The following is a 16,447-nucleotide window of genomic DNA, read 5'->3' on the forward strand; positions in this document are numbered from 1 at the left end:
ATTCCCTGGGCACAGAGAAAATGTAGGTTGGGGAGTACATGAACAGTGCTCTCTCTCCCCTCAACAGCTACAGCTGACCTGCCCTTGAGCAAGGCACACCACCTCGATCTGCTCCGCATAGGTGCATGCGTGTCCCTACTTACAGCCTAAATGAGGTAAAAAATTGTGTACTACACGGGCATAGATAAAGATTCCCCTCATTCTTTAAATGTTGACACACGAACAACCACCATGTCCGAACAGTAATAATAGAAAATGTGCAGCTCCTCAAACAAAGCTTTGGATCCATTAAACATGTGGCCTCTGGTTACCAGCAACTGAAGGAAAAACATGTGACAAAACCTTTAACACATGTATTTTTTACCAACAAACACATATTACATCAGTAAACTTGCTCTTAGAGATCATGATGAGACATTCTTGTAGGACTAAAGCCACCAAAATCCTGACATTTTCCAAAGCAAGCAAAGACGGCTCTGCATTTAGCTTCCCAATGATATTTCAAACAATCTTCAATACATTTAATTTAATACTTCAATAAAATAAGAAACATTTACATTTCCTCACAACACAATCGCCATGTTCTTGCTTGTCTGTTCTGCATTGTTAGTACTTTGAGAAGGCGGTCAGCACAGAGCCGACCACCACCACACGTGCCGAAGAACAATAGAACACAGTTGAATAAGCCCTGAAGGAAGGGGAAAAAAAAAAAAAAAGAAAGTTTCAATTGCAGGTCAATAAACTTTTATTTCTTATGAAATTTGATCAATGTTTTCTTCCTTTGAAAATAATATGCGCTTTCTGTTAGTGTGTAGCTGAATTTTAAGTCCGTATTCCCCCCTGTAAATTTTACATGGGCATAAATTAGCACTACTACGCATTCGAGGAACAAAAACATGTAGTTTATTGATCCCGACTAGTGTTTTAATCCTCACCTTAATCTCTCTGAATATCAAGGATCCCCACAGCGCTGCAACCAGACTGTAGCCCTACAGAGAAGAAAGAAAACAACAAGCCGTTTATCCAGCACAGACAATTGCTTCAGTTTTAATCTGCTCTCCCTTTATTGAATTTCAAAAGGTCTCGTCAATGACATTCATAAATTGCCGAGAATATTTCAGTGATATGGCCTCATTCTACCAGGAAGACACACGTGTGAATGGCCATTTGTTTTGATGTCATTTGTGATTTCAATTATGCTGCACATACACTGAACAATCTACATTCATTGATTATTTAAAAAGGCTGAACATCTACAGTATACCGTCTCAAACAGCAACACTTTTCTTTGACCCAAATTTTATGGGTATATATTCGATTGGTTCAGTTTCAACATATGTGAAGGAAGAATAGTAGTTGTGAGGAAAAACTCATTGACAAAAAAAAACAGTTTACCACCATGTTATGATAGCAGCCTGTGTTTAATGAGATTAAACATTAAATATAACTAAAACCTCATTAAAATATCTCTGCATGTGTTTGCACTTGACTTCTTATAAAAACCAAAAACCAAAAGTTACTCTCCACACCGTCACACTGTGTAACCGTGTGCGAATCTTTCAATTTGACTCCACAAAGACGGCACACTCTGGTCCCGTCACGCGACTGTCAGGGGCACATTGCACTCACGGCAGTCACAATAGGAAATGTAATGACAGAGCTCAGGTAGTTATTAGCCAGGAACCAGCAGTACGTGGCCAGTGCCCACATCAATCCAGACAATAGACCTGAAGAGCAGAAAGGAAATGAGTCAGTGCTTGTGCTCGAGTGGAAGTGTGCTGTAAATACAGAGCAAGACAAGCGAGCGTTCGTAACGCTTGTTTGCATATCCAAGTAGGAAAAGCAATTTTAGTGGCATCTACTTAATGTATAGGCGGACGTTTAAAAAGCTCTAAAAAACAAATACATTATGAAAGAACTGAAGCGTGGCTCAGACACAGATACATCCCTCTCTTTTCAGTAACAGTGAGCCAAAGTGTAGCTCTTAACTCACAAACTACAATGTCTGTCTGGTTAAAAGCTTGGTGAACATGATTACACGTGCAGCTGAGCAAAGGAAACTCCTGCATTTTCTCAACAACGGCTCATTCTTCCGGTCTCGGTGAGGGTCAAACTGCAGCTATTATTAGACTCTCTGGTGGCCTCTAGTGAGAGACAGGAATAAATCAGCTGGTGTGTGTGTGTGTGTGTGTGTGTGTGTGTGTGTGTGTGTGTGTGTGTGTGTGTGTGTGTGTGTGTGTGTGTGTGTGTGTGTGTGTGTGTGTGTGTGTGTGTGTGTGTGTGTGTGGAGTCATTCACAGTTTTTTCTTCTAAGGTTGTTTCATTTGAAGGATTTGTAGTGAACTGGAAAGGTTCATGTTCAGGTCAAGAAAATAGAAAAATCTGGATAAATGTCCCCCCCCCCCCACACACACAACTTTCTCCAATAATGACTGAAATGTTTTTTTGTTTTTTTTTCCATGTCATGTCAAGTAGCTCCTAAATTTTGTTGACGAGAAATCCACATAGCTTGCGGGAGAATGGGAAATTGCTGTAACGCAGTTTCGATCAGTAACGACTCCTCGAGCTCGTTGCATTACCGCAATCTTTTTAGTGTCTTTAAATGAAAGGTGGTCTACCCGGTAGGATGACTTGGGGGTAAACCTTGGGCTTGTTGTTCATGGCGGCACAGTACACGACAAAGTACACTGTGCTTGCGAGAAAAATGCCACAGCCCTGCGCGTAAACGTAGTCGAGGTCTGCGAAGAGACAGAAGCAGGAAGTGAAACTTGGCTCCCCGGAGGGACCGGGTGTTATTTATAGACATTCTTAGAACTGAGACGATGTCTTTAATCTTTGTGATATGACAATGTTAAAAAAAAAGGTAGAGGTTCAAAAGGGAGAGAGTTATTGAACACGTACCGTACATACTGGCTCCATAAAAGATGCTGTCGTGACATGATGAATGGTTTTTAATGTAGAGGATGGGGACGAAGGTGGAACCGTACATCAGGCCGACCACGACAGCAAGCAGGCATCCGCTGATGACAAAGACACAGCAGAGACTGATGGACTGGATGCATTTTTAAATATCCTCCGATACCATTGTTCAGTTTTTAAAAAGGTGTAACTTCAACCTTTTTCACAAAGCTGAGAAACGGATTGATGGAGCAAGAATATGTATAGAAACATTTTCACAACATTTTGGGAAACTGAGACCACACAAACGTGATTTATAGCTCTTTTTTGCACTTTTTAAAGTCCAACACTATGTCTAAAACGCGTTCACTGATTTATGTCTACCATTTGATTGCTGTGTAAAATGGTATTTGATTGTTTACATTTTTTTGCTTATTAATTTAATGTGCTGCTGCAAGTCATTCCCAGGGATATTAATATATTGTATTAACTGTGAAATTGTTTCAATAGGTTATGATTTTAAAAATGAATGTAGAAAAAAAGAAAACATTTTCCATTAAACAAATCACAATAAATCTAAAATGAAGCTAGCAGGCAGCTATAGATCTAATAATGTATGCCCTTCATGTAAAAGAGAAAACACATTCTTGTTATGCCCTTTTGAGAAAACTAAGCATTTCATAAAAGTCAATTTACCTTGCTAACATAACATTTGCTATATTGATTGCTGATGAGTTGACCTCATATGAATCGCCTGGTCTTTGGTCCTTGGGCATCCATCCAGAATTCAGAGAAATTTGGTCCATAATTTCCTGAACTTGTTCTCTGCAGAAATGAAAAGATCATCCTAACTTCTAGACACAATGTCTTCAAAAACAATAAAACATCAGTCCATAAAAGAAGAAAACGAGATAAAGTCATCACAAATCACTGAGAAAGGAAATAGGAAGGATTGAACATTCTCCTTAAAAGAATACAATTAAATTGAAAGATTTCTTTCGTTGTGATGTCAGAAAGAGGTGAGAAAAATAAAGTCGATGAAATACTCACTCCGTTGAGCAGTAATGGAATTGAGTCTGAAGATGGATGCAGCTCCACATCCGCTTTCACAAAGAAAAAGATCATGCCACTGAAAAATAACATCGTGGTCGTCATCCAGATTGAAAATGACGACGTCAAGTAAACGCCACATTTTTTAGGTCTGTGTCGTCACCTGAGCATACACAGGCCAGCTCCACAATAATTTAGTAGTGGCCTGGAAACATCCTGAGCAGATATCCCGAACCAGCCAAATCTATGAGAGATGGTCACATTCAGTATATTTTTACTTCACATCCAAATCAAATCAAAGTTGAGAACCTCTGGTGGCACCTATTTTACAGGACCGCAGCTTCCTTTACTCTCTTAAAAGTTTCCAGAATGACTCATTCAAAGTTACTGTTTCTCAAATCCAAGTCATCAAAAGACAGGAAATGCTTTTCATTTGTCCACAGAAGACACAATCCGACTCACCGTGAACTGGCCCAGCCCATCAGCAAACTGGCAGATGCCCAAATTAAAATTCCAAGACTGAGGCCGATGGCTTTAAGGATGGCAACAACTGCTACGTTTCCTGTGGATGGAGAGATTAGCAACACGCAGACACACACTTGCAACACATTTTATGACCTCCTGGTGAAGCTCGTGACCATTTACAATATATATCTACAGGTAGACGCTTAAAATTGATTCTTTAATATCACCTTTGTTTTTAATGTGTGTTTTCTGATCAACAACTGTGTGCACTCAAAAAGGTACACAGTAGTGTAATACAAATGTGGGATCAATAGACTCTTATTCTGTCTAGTAACGCAAAGCAAAGACCAACATGAATCGGTTTTACACGTTATTTGAATGGATTTTCAGAGAATTCAAGAAACCTTTTTGCGTCTATGGCGCCAAAAATAAACCTCTGGATAGAAGCAATGTTCCCAATATTTACTGTACAAACATGAGTGGTGTCAGTCTTCTCGTAGAACTCTCAGCAACAAGGAAAATAAGTGTTTTCCCAACAATGTCAGGATTTAATTTGCACCATGCCCTTTCATTTGTGCGACAATATCAAGGAACTGGGAGTTTCTCCAGAGGTGGAAAACAAAACAAAAAAAAGGTTTTCGTGATGTTTGCTGGAATACAGATTGTGTACAGCACACTCGGTACACTTTATTTATAGTATGAAATTGGGACACTGACGGTGTCCTTAAAAGTTGTCCATGTCTCTCCCAGAGGACCACCAACGGCATCATTTTAAGACGGACTGCAGCAAAGGGACTCTTTAAGTCTGATGTTTTAAATCCATCTGCCGCGTCTCAACATCCAGCTGGACGATCAAAGGACATTTGATCCTGTGACATATGAGACATATCAAAAAATAAAGAACGACTTGGCCTTGAAGTTGTGCTTTGATGAGACAATACCTGTCGCCCAGATCACACCTCCGAGCATTGCAAGAGGGTAGAACTTGGGTGAGTTAAGCAGCAGGTTTCCAACCAAAGATACAGCCCAGATCCCTGCACAGTTTACCCACTGAAAGAACATACCTGTAAACAGAACACACTCAAATTATCAACACTAGGATTTTCCCATATTGCCTAATTAATGTTCCAATTTCTGAAGATACAAATATTTAAAATGTTAAATCTTTCAGAAGGAAGAAGAAGAAGAAGAAACAAAAAAAACTTACCATCTCCAGTCTCTACTTTTTTTTGATGGGAACAAGGTTGCTTCCATACAACAGCACAGCAAACAAATCTGCAGCAATTCCATACGCGAAATGAATGTTAGCGGTGGAGTTGCACATGAAATCCACTCCGTCGAGTCCAACATGTTCTTCTTCACTGTTGACACCCGGATGAGTTTTTACCCCCCCCCCTCCCCAGAACAGACACCCAAAAGATGGTCAAGCAACACGCTAAAACTCACCGCGAGGCCTCACATTCACCGCAGACCAGTTTGTAGTTCACGTACCTTCACCACAGCTCGCCGTCAGTAACGTGGCGACAAATAAGAGCAAAAGCGAGCATTTTAGTTGGAACATCTTAAAACAGGATGTTTGATTTTCTTGAGACGGAGCCGGTCCACATTGATTAAAACCCGCTGGAGGTCGTGTGCGTCTGCAACGGTGGGAAAAGTCTGCCAGCTGCTTCCAATTGTCTAATCAATCAAACACACAAGGGGCAGCAGAAGATGTCGAACAAAGCGCCACGCAAACAGATTTCTCATCTGTTTTACAGGTTGTCCACGTATGTGTGATTCAAATGGTAAAATGATGTATTGTAAAATGCTTACAAAAAAAAAAAAAAGTTCATTTACCCACTGAAATATAAACGAGCTCACATTTTTTTTTGGATGACTCATTCCTCCGGCATGATGACTAAAGCGGCTAAAACACAATAGTTCTATATTTAAAACTGTTTATTTATGCAGAAAATCCTGTAAGCAGTACGGTATGCTGCGCCCGTGCAGCTTTCCCTACCACGTTGGGAAATATTTGTTTCCTGCTGTTACTCATTTCCCTTTTTCGTATTTCTATTCTATTCTGTTCTTTTGTGTCTCCACAACAGCTCCCACTCCGCCAATTAAAAATTAAGGGACTGGACCACCAGATGTCGCCTAAAACGCGTGTATGCGACTCATAAAGGAATCCAAATATTCTTCATACTTCAACTGCAGGAATGTATTTTTTTTTAACCTCTGTATTTAAAGTTAAACATAATATTTACAGAAAAGCCCACAATGTGCTGGAAGAAATAAATCAGCATCATCCAGTAACTAAAGTGTTGCCATCGAGCATTATGATCTTTCTCCTGGTTCATAAGGGTTTAATGCCTTTATAGGGATGAAAGATTTGCATGGGTCACTAAAACATTATAGGTCAACTTTTTAACTTCAATAATTTTCAGAACATTTTATCAACCCCGTGCTTGTAGGACTGAATTGGCTCATAAAAACATCCATCAGGTATCTCTTAAGTGCTCATGAAGATATTGTCTAAGCCTGAAAGCTACTTAAAAGAGGGCAGAAATATCAAAAGGTTCAAGTTGCTTCATGTTTGGGTTGGAGGGTGATTTCCCAGGCTGTCCATCCACTGAGCAGTTGTCTTCCTGCACTCACGGCCACAAATCCTCCCTTCCAAAATGAGTTTCGGAAGCAGTGCGCTCCTCCCTAATTTGAGTTTGGCGCAAAAAAAGAGACAGAACCGTGATAATGACATAAGTTCTAATGGGGAAGTCGCGCGTTCACTGGCTGTGCTTCCCTCTTCTAAAGCTGATCAGCAACTTTCGGAGGTGCCCTCTTTCGAAAAGAAGTTTGATAATTGCGACCGTATGTGTGGTCTATTTGTTTTTCGTGGTCTCACAAGTTGGATATTCGCAGCCACACCGGGGCAGAAGGATTGATAAGGACAACAGCCGGCACATCCGTGGATTGTATAATTTGGAAAGCAACGGTGCAGTGCCAGACTCTGCTGATTTGCAGACCGGCTTTGTGGTCCCAACCCGGTCCAACGTGGTGTACATAACGCTTAAGTCAAAGCGTCTAAAACCAGCACATATCCGAGGTACAATCCGACCAAAACTGAGGAGAAAAGTGAGAAGGAATAAAACGAGCAATCCGTATTTTACGCAGAACAAACTTGGCACTTTGGAGCGGGACGCAGGCCAAATTAAACAGAACTTTGCACTTCAGACGTCCTGGAAAGAAACCCGGGATGTTGATTTTATATCAGTGGACATTTTATTCCAGCAATCAAATAAAGATGCAGACGCAGACTCTCAGATTAGTGCAATCCGAATTTACAGCCAAAAGGCACCGCCGTGGTTTAGCGAACAGGACGTGAAAACCATGCGCTTTCTTGCGGATGCCAAAGTTTTGCGCATGAGAGAAGTCTCTCACGGAGACTCTCCATCACTCCTGATATTTGAGGGTGAGACAAGCGTCCTACCGGTCAGCCAAAAACACACACACAGAAGGAACCATGCGTGCGGAGGGCAGTGTGGAGTCGTCCAGAGCCCCGTGGATAACACAGAGGTGTTCGCTTTCCATTTGGACAGGTTGCTGGGGCTTAACAGGACACTGCCAACTGTAAGCAGAAAATTCAGCTTTTTACACGGTAGGTCATCAAGCAGAGAGTACGCAGTTTCTGAGTCTCTGACCGCAGGTAAAACAGGGAGGGGGGGGGAGGGTTATGTCTGAGGGCAATAAATTACATTTTCTACGGATTAGTTCTTCAGGCGTAGTGGAGCTCCTCAGGAGAGAGTTTCTCCATATCATCGATTGTGTGGTGAACTTTGCAGACTGAGAAGATGAATGATGACCCCGAGGACGTGATGATGCAGGTCTTTAATTTTTATGTTTATTTATTGCAGGGACCATGTACACAATACATTAATCTCACAAGGACAAAAGATGCTCTGAACCAGATTTAGCTAGTAACTCATTTCCATTTGCAGCGTTGTTATTTATTTAGATGACGGGCTTTCCAGTTATCTTTGACCTGCAGATTATTCATACAGTACAAACATTTGTATGTTTACATGGCTCAATGCCATTGATGAATTACACAAAAGATCCATTAAACCAGATAGAAAGATGTGCACTGATGCAAGTCTGTTAAAAGCTTTTGAGAAAGTCACTGAGACTTGCATCAGCAGCAGACCATTAGTGAGCATTAGTGCACACTTCAATCTATTATGTTCAAGGAAATATTTACAATAAACAGTGTCCACACACCTCAGGACAAAAAAAAAGAAAAAAAAAGAAGGGGAAACACTGAGGGAAAAGACATTTTACTTGTTCGGGATTATGAAAACATGGGAACTTTTTAGGACCACATTAAAGCACAACAGTTGTGTTGTCTTAAATAGCTTTAAGTTATGTAATAATGTATTATGAATTTACAGTAGGGTCACTGACACAAAGGTGTAAATTCACATTTTGACTTTGTCAAAGAGAATGGAGGCACGCTTTGTCATTACCTCCTCTTAAAGAGTATAAATGGGTTTAAGGAGCATGTACAGGAAGTAACAGCAAGCCTCTCCTCCTTCCATTACCATTATTCTTTTTATGCCGAATATCTGTGTCTATTTTTTTGTCTGTTTTATTAGGACAAGCTATTTATAATACCGCAGAGAACCTGAAAAGACATATTACTTCAGTTTTGGGCCTTCGGTTGTGAAACACTCTGTTCACTTTACTTTTGGGGGCAGATAAAATGTTTGAGTGCATTAACCTGACCGTCACTGAGGATAGCAAATTGCGGTAACATAAGAGAGGTATATTAAAAAAAACATTTACTCCTCCTGGGCTTTCTCTCGCTTGTCTTGATCTGCTTTAAGAAAGAAGGATGATGTGCAGCTTGGCTTGGCTTAAACCTTTCCTGGATTAAAACACAGAACAGTTGCTTAAATCTGACCAAACGATCCTTCTGTCCTCGCTCCTCAGATGGCCAGTCCTGCCCAGTGGTGTCATGGGACGCATCTCTGTACCCAGAAAGCCTTGCTGGTGGTTGGCCCACTGTGAGGTTAACATGGGGGGAGTACCAGAGCTCCCTGAAACAGAGGTGTTGGCATAAAAACATCATCCCGAAGCCGGACTCCGGCTGCTCCACGATTCATCACTACGAGTGGAGCAAACTGGCTCTGTTTGACTTCTTGTTACAGGTAATGAAAGTTTGCTTTTGTGCCGCTAAGGCCTCCTCAAACTTATTAGAATTCTAAAAGTGATTCATAAACTACTTTTGAAAAAGGTTTTTTTTTTTTTTTTTTTTTGCCTGGCAACAGCAATACACTCCAACAGCTGAAAAGCATCTGAGACATCCTCTGACGTTTTGTCCCTTGGCTGAATAGATGTCTTGTTTCCTGTGTGGGAGGCCTCTCTAAATCACATTTTGGCATTGAGGATACATCTCTTTTGAATTCTCTAATTCATTCCCATTGTCAGGATGGAGAAAACAAAGCAGAGTACAGAATCTTTTAAACTTTTGCAGCTACTAAATTAGATATTGAGTTCAGGATGCCACAGGATCCATCATTCATATTTAGTTGTCCTAAGGTCCTTCCAAAATAAAGGAATAAATTAATAATATAAAGAGAAACAAATTACATGTAAAACATTTTGTCAAAGACCTTTGTGAACTGAGCGTAATGACGTTATTATACTGATTTGTTTGAAACTGAACCGAAAAGTCATAAAACAACGACTTCCTTGTGCTGTGTTTGCAGGTGACAGCCTCTGTGTCTAAATACTGAAATTAATGTGAAATAGTCACCTGAGTTGCCCCTAAGAAAGTCAGATTAAGTGATTGAGACAATCAACAATTGTCTGTGTAATATGAATATACATACAGATTATGTACACTATCCTATATACAGTAAATACAATAACAGAAAGGGTGTCAGTTGATAAGTTCACTTCTTATTATGAGTGTCTGGGAGATGATTTAATTTCCCAAGACCTTTAATTAAACATATTTAATGATTAAAGTCATAACTTTCATTTAGATCAACATCAGCTGCCTCTCGGCCGGATGGATATGAAGTTTCTCAATAAAATAATTTGTTGTACACAGCAAGAGAAACTGTGTTGGGTTGGTACGAGTTCAAAAAAGTAAAATCTGAAGGAGTATTGTTTGATAGTCTACTCTCTGTCAAGCTGAACTCACCTGGCAGCCTACAACTATGTCGAGACATGTAGTTCTCTTAGATATTAGATTTAAAGTCCAACTTTAAAAACTACATTTTTAGTAACTGAGGTTAAACAAATATATGAAGTCAAGTTCAATGAATATTGGCTTTGGAAGGGTTCATTTTTTTGTTTGTTTGAGAATACAAAGTTATGTTCAGACACGATTGCCTGATTATATCCTGGAGGTATTTTAATTTGTCACACTTAATATACTGGTGTTCATACATTCGAGTTGCCCAAAAAAGGTGCATCTAAGTGTCACCCAAGTCCCATCTAAAAATCTGTCAATGACACTAAAGTTGTTGCGTCCTCTCACTTTTAACAGTGCCATCTGAATATCAATGATTTATCACATAGAGAGAAGAAAGGATGAGGCCTGTGGCTGAATTTGGGTTGCAATTCCTTGTTAATGTGACGGGGAAGGTGCTGCGCGATACTCTTCATAGAGTCCCTCGGTCCCGTCACATGACTCAGCAGTCTGGTGGTCCAATTGATGTCAATATCTGTCAAATAAGTGTGCCAAAGTGACACTGCAAAGATCAACGTGCTGGATGTGTTGAGTTTGTTCTTTGCCAAACCAGTGTATGTGATTGATTTTTGATTATGTGGCCTGTCAGGGCAGTAAATGTTGCCAAATAAGGTTCAGGGCCAGAAAAACACCTTTGCTTCTCGTCAAACACATAAAAAAGCACCAAAAAAAAAAGAGAGATTAAAAAACCCATGAATAGCTATTCAATAATCCATAAATAACACTCCCTGCTGTGTTTGTATTCTCCCAAAAATTGACTGTGAGTCTTTTCTGAGGAAACGTGAATCATCTTTGCAGATTCACAACCGTCTGGATCGCAGCTGCTGCGGGTTCAGGCCTCGGCGGGAGTACGTGTGCGTTGAACTGGGCCTCCACTCTGAGTGCGGGAACCAGGACCACGTACAACTGGCAAACGTCATCCACAGAGGTCACGACCCCAGACACCTGGTCTTTACCAACAACGAGGGATTCTTCGACCGCAACGAGGACAACTTGGACTTCAGGCTGTTGGAGGGAATCAAGGAGTAAGTTTGAACTATAATTTAACTCCATGTTATTGTTGCTTTCATTGCTCTTATATGTTTAAAAGATTGCAAAATCAAATGCACTCTGATTTTGGGGGTTGTACTTAAAACATCAAAAGATGAAGTGGAAAATGTCAACAGCAACCTTTTTTGTTTTGTTTCTGGGAATACACATTGCATTTTTTTTTAATTTTTTTTTTTACCCATGAAACATTTGTATACACAAATTTGATCCTGACCGAACAAAGAAAGAACATTTGTTAGACTTTCTACACTGTTTGTAGGAACAATATTTCCCACTGGTCATGACCCCCTTTGAAGGTTATGTTTTCCGTAAGGTTTTGTTTGTTTTTACAGCAGGATGACAGAACAACTACCAGCCTGATTTTCACGACACTCGGTGGAAGGGAACCTTCGGGGTGGATCTGAATTATGGGGCGGATACGTGAATTATTTTTCACTTTCGTAAACATTGTGAGCGAGACGGGTTGTTGGTTTGGTTTCTCTCCTACTCTCTGTATGTTAATACAGCCAAATTCTCGATAAAGCTGCTCTCGTTTTCACGTATTTCTTTCTTTCAGGCTGAAGTGACAGAAACACGGCTCCTTCAGGACTAAATGTTAACCGGCAGTCACTTTAAATACATTTCCAAGCTGCTGCTCTGCACGGCTGAATGTCTGATTTCATAACCGCGACATCATCTAACAAAAAAACTCAAACAACATCACCTTTCAAACAATCTGAAAACAACTGTGCTGTGATAATGTCTGTATTTATGTGTAACGTGTTCACTCAGAGAAGTGACAGAATATCTTTCTCACACACCTCCTTGGTCTTCGTCACAAACGCTTAGGGAACTACCTGCCTGTGCACATGTCCTTTGAATCGGGTTGTGGGTTTCCATTTTTACATTGACATTTAGGTTAAAATTGGATGTAGTGTGTGGATTACGTGCGTATATTGTGTTTCACAGATGATCTGGCAACTTGGGCAACATCACATAAACATACAAAACTTATAGATCTGTTTATGAGGATTATCTAAATAAAGTTTCAGGCCTGGCAAATTACAGAAAATTCCTGAGAGAAAAAACAAACCGGGGGTGTGCCAAGAGAGATTCCTCCAAATACAGGAAAACGCAGGTAGAACAGAGTTGTTGGCAGGTATAATGTGCTTTTTCAGTTACCAGTTATTTTTGTGAGGTAAAAACTGTCCACAAATGGGATTAGTTTTATTTTATTGGAACAACAGTAGCTGTTTTTCAGAGTTTCTGATCGACATAGTTGAAAAAAATTCTCACGGTGGATTTTAAATTGTAGTCGTTTGGAGTTGTTAGATCTTTGCCTGATCTGTTCCAAAACTCAGATTTTTGTCGAATGCAGCTGTTATTACAGTCAATAAAATGTCAGTCTTAAACTGTGGAATCTTTTTTTTTTTTTTTACTTTTTAAACCATCATTTCAGCTTTAAAACCCTTAACCTTTCAAATCTCCACAATATCAAAAATAAATAATAAATGCGTGGTAGTCTGGGAGGCAGTGAGTGTGCACCATGATAATGTGTTCTTTCTGTTTGTCCTCCGCAGGTCTATGTGGATATATGAACACACACTGCAGAGACATTTCTCTCATTTCATCCACCTTTTGATCAATAAGTCAGTGAGTCAGAGCGCCGGGGAGACAGCACAGAAACTGTGGTTTGGCATTGACACTTGCGTCTCCTCCCGTAGCCGGGATCCTCAGCAAAACTGGACCTCCACGTATGACAATTAAATCTGATTAAAAAAACAGTCTAAACTCCAAATGTAGTGGTTATGAAATGACACAAGATTTAATTAACATCTGACCTTTGTTGATCTGAGATATTTCGGGCAAATTCCTACCACATACATCATATCGCAGTATTTTTTCAAAAAGCTTCAGCTGCTTAAATTGTCGACAAATGTTTATTCTATCTCTCCGTGGCTCTTCTCCAGGCCACATCAACACATCCCATCTTTCTCTTTGGACCAACTCCAAACCTGACTGCTGCACAGACGTCACATGATATACGATCTTGTTTTTTTTTTTTTATATATCTGCTTATATTTCATTTGTAGGAGGGGAGCTTTCACCATCTCAAAAGCTTTTAAAATGTCAGAAAATACCAGAAGCAGTCACTCGAAGCCCCTACTTGTGCCAAAGTTATGAGCAACCCATCATTTTACTCAAGTTGATGTTTGGAGTTATAGAAACCTCTTACTGCATTGGGTAACTGTAATGTTTGTTGCCAAGAAACAAAGTGCTTCAGCACTGATTTCAAGTTCGCTAATGGAAAAAGGCAATTCACGCTCATTATGAAATCCGGGAACGTTGTTACAGTTTGGTTAAGCTCGGGTTAGGTTCAAGAAAAGGTCGTGATCTGAGTTCAAATAAGTACATTTGTTACATAAGTTACGTTACACAAGTTTATTTACGTAGCTGCTTAAATTAAAACAAGTCAACGTTGACTGTCTCAGGGTCAAAGTCCTGTGTTTGACTCATCCAAACACCCCCAACTTCCTCCGTGTGCTGACATCGTCACTCTTTCTAACACATCTTCTGATTTCCTCTTTTTTGCTCCCGCCATAACTACCACGGCCACTAGAGGTCGCAATAAATGAAAATATGGGTCAAATTAAGCTGCTTGTGAAGACGCCCTATGCTGCCGTGTTTTAGGGGAAGATGGTACTGTACTGGCCATAGACCGTACATAAACAGGGGATGTAGATTCGGGGTCTGAAAAATGAGGTCAACGAGGAAGTGCCTTAAAATGCAATACTACAGAAGGCCACAAGGGGTTGGCTCCAAAAAGGCTCTGCCTCCATAGACTCCCATTCAACTTCTCTCATGAATTACAAATTCAATACATTTTTTTCCCACAAGCTAAAGTTGCTCCTTATTAGTTTTCTGGCAGTCCATCTGAAAATAGTCCCATCATTAATTAGATATTATGTCTCAAAATGCTGCGATTTTGGAGGGCGTGTCTGTTTGATTGACAGACCGGTGGTGCAGTAGGTTTCTGATATCGATGGACGGGGCGTAGACTCTTCTGGTTCCGAGACCCTTTGGTTTCACCTGCCGTGATCTACTAAACTAATCATACTAATCATGTCTACAGCGCTGCCTCTAAGGACAAGTACCTGAACTCTACTAATACTTTCCCCTGATTCTTCCTAGGCTCCCCGAGCAGGCCGTGTCGGTGCTGAGGAGCAGGAAGCTGAGGGAGAAACTCCTCCAGTCTCTGTTCCTGGACCAGACGTACTGGGAGAGCCAGGGCGGCCGGCAGGGCATCGACAAGCTGATCGATGTCATCGAGAGGCGAGCCGAGGTCCTCCTCACCTACATCACTGCCCACGGGATCAAAGTCATCACAATGAACGTGTGATGAGGTTCACACAAGTCAAGTGGCCCAATTACTGGGGAGTTAATGATTTTGATTCTCGTGAATTCGCTGTGTCCTGTCAAACGGTCCTTTTAGAAGACACAGGAGCTTCATCTCTTTACATGTTTTACAATAACAATATCAGCATTATATCTAAAACCGACACGTAAAATGCACTTCGTGCCTACTTTTTAAACTTAAGTCACGAGAGCACAAGCTGTTACGTATAAATATGAAATATTACAAAAAAATTAACAAAATAAGTATTTATGTTATTTGTTCTTTTATATTCGAAAAATAGATTAAAGTTGTTTTTTTTTTTAAATTCTAATACTGGACATATTGCTGTGTTGTAAACTGATGTTAAGGAAACGTCTACAGACGTGTTGTTTGCCTGGGATGTTGAGAGAGGCTCTAACTAATTTTACACTTACAGTGAGTCTAACTTTTTCTGAAGGAGACGAAAAGGGTTCACTTACTTCTTCTGAGTCTTCATTTCGTCCTTCACCCGAGGCCAATAGCCTGCCTTCATTATGCTGCAGGAATATAACCTTTCCTTCTCCTGAGGCCCCTTCAGCAGATGCAATTTGCATTTTCTATGAATGAAATGCATTTAGTCACTAGTTAGTTTCTTCTTCGCCCCCCCCCGTGTGCAGCGAGTATTGGGAGCTAGATAAAGCCTCTTTGTGCAGCTAACAAGCCCCAAATCAGATCCACTTTTAACAAAAAAAATTGTATTACTTATCTTGTGTCCAATTTGTTATTTTGTTTCTAAAGAAGCTAAAGGCCAAAGAGGCTTCAACTCACCTATAATTTTATGTTTTTAAGAATCAACACATCACTTATTAGACGTGTTCGCAATGACCCGGGCGCAGTGATTGTACATCATTAAATGAAGACCCCCTCAGATAAGAAGTCACACCGTGTTATTTTTTCTTTTACATGCACACTGACGATGAAAGCATTTTCAACAGTGGCCAGTTTTACTGTCCTTATTTATTTTTGTACCTTCTTTTTGTGATCTGTCAAAGAAGTATGGACATCAAATGGTCAATAAAAACATTTATCTCTGAAGTATTTGATATTTTTTAAGGGAAATGGATGTTTTTAGTCACTGATGGAGATTTTGGTGCTTGAAACATAACATTTTTGCTGTGATTAAATAAAAAAGTTTACCAATTAAGTTGTCTTAGATGACAAAGCCACGATCGAAAAAAGCTTTTAAAGTTATAGACAATGCATTAGCACACACATTTTCTTTCCTCGTGTCCCACTTGATATCAGTCAAAGCATGTTCAGAAATAGTCTGCGGCTCAGAAACCTGAGCCTCGGTGTGGCGTTTGCTCTTCATGCCGTCAGTGTGCTGTGGGCTC

General features: G+C 40.2%; 2 protein-coding genes across 2 annotated transcripts; one reads left to right on the plus strand and one right to left on the minus strand.

The window, feature by feature from the left end:
* Positions 1-606: 606 nt before the first annotated feature.
* On the minus strand, positions 607-5,737 carry tmem144b (transmembrane protein 144b). Its single transcript, XM_069701686.1, is given in 13 exon segments — positions 607-649; positions 651-688; positions 936-989; positions 1,630-1,727; positions 2,619-2,738; positions 2,902-3,020; positions 3,644-3,723; positions 3,949-4,027; positions 4,112-4,192; positions 4,411-4,510; positions 5,355-5,477; positions 5,621-5,642; positions 5,645-5,737. Coding segments are annotated over 13 exon segments (1,050 nt in total).
* Positions 5,738-7,158: 1,421 nt separating this feature from the next.
* Positions 7,159-16,148, plus strand: gask1b (golgi associated kinase 1B). Its single transcript, XM_069701681.1, has 4 exons — positions 7,159-8,047; positions 9,379-9,596; positions 11,447-11,673; positions 14,870-16,148. The coding sequence occupies exons 1-4, from the start codon at positions 7,159-7,161 to the stop codon at positions 15,075-15,077; spliced, it is 1,542 nt and encodes a 513-aa protein (XP_069557782.1). The 3' UTR covers positions 15,078-16,148.
* The last annotated feature ends 299 nt before the right edge of the window (positions 16,149-16,447 follow it).

Source organism: Brachyistius frenatus, unplaced genomic scaffold, assembly GCF_029030835.1.
Source record: "Brachyistius frenatus isolate BFR_SWC_R1_liver_20210118 unplaced genomic scaffold, ASM2903083v1 Contig_38, whole genome shotgun sequence".
Taxonomy (NCBI): domain Eukaryota; kingdom Metazoa; phylum Chordata; class Actinopteri; family Embiotocidae; genus Brachyistius; species Brachyistius frenatus.

Excerpts from the sequence above, each read along its gene's own strand:
- gask1b (XM_069701681.1), top strand. The coding sequence starts at position 7,159 with ATGGGGAAGTCGCGCGTTCACTGGCTGTGCTTCCCTCTTCTAAAGCTG. Across the intron at positions 8,048-9,378 it reads AAAATTCAGCTTTTTACACG|ATGGCCAGTCCTGCCCAGTG; the intron begins GTAGGTCATCAA and ends CTCGCTCCTCAG. Across the intron at positions 9,597-11,446 it reads TGTTTGACTTCTTGTTACAG|ATTCACAACCGTCTGGATCG; the intron begins GTAATGAAAGTT and ends TCATCTTTGCAG.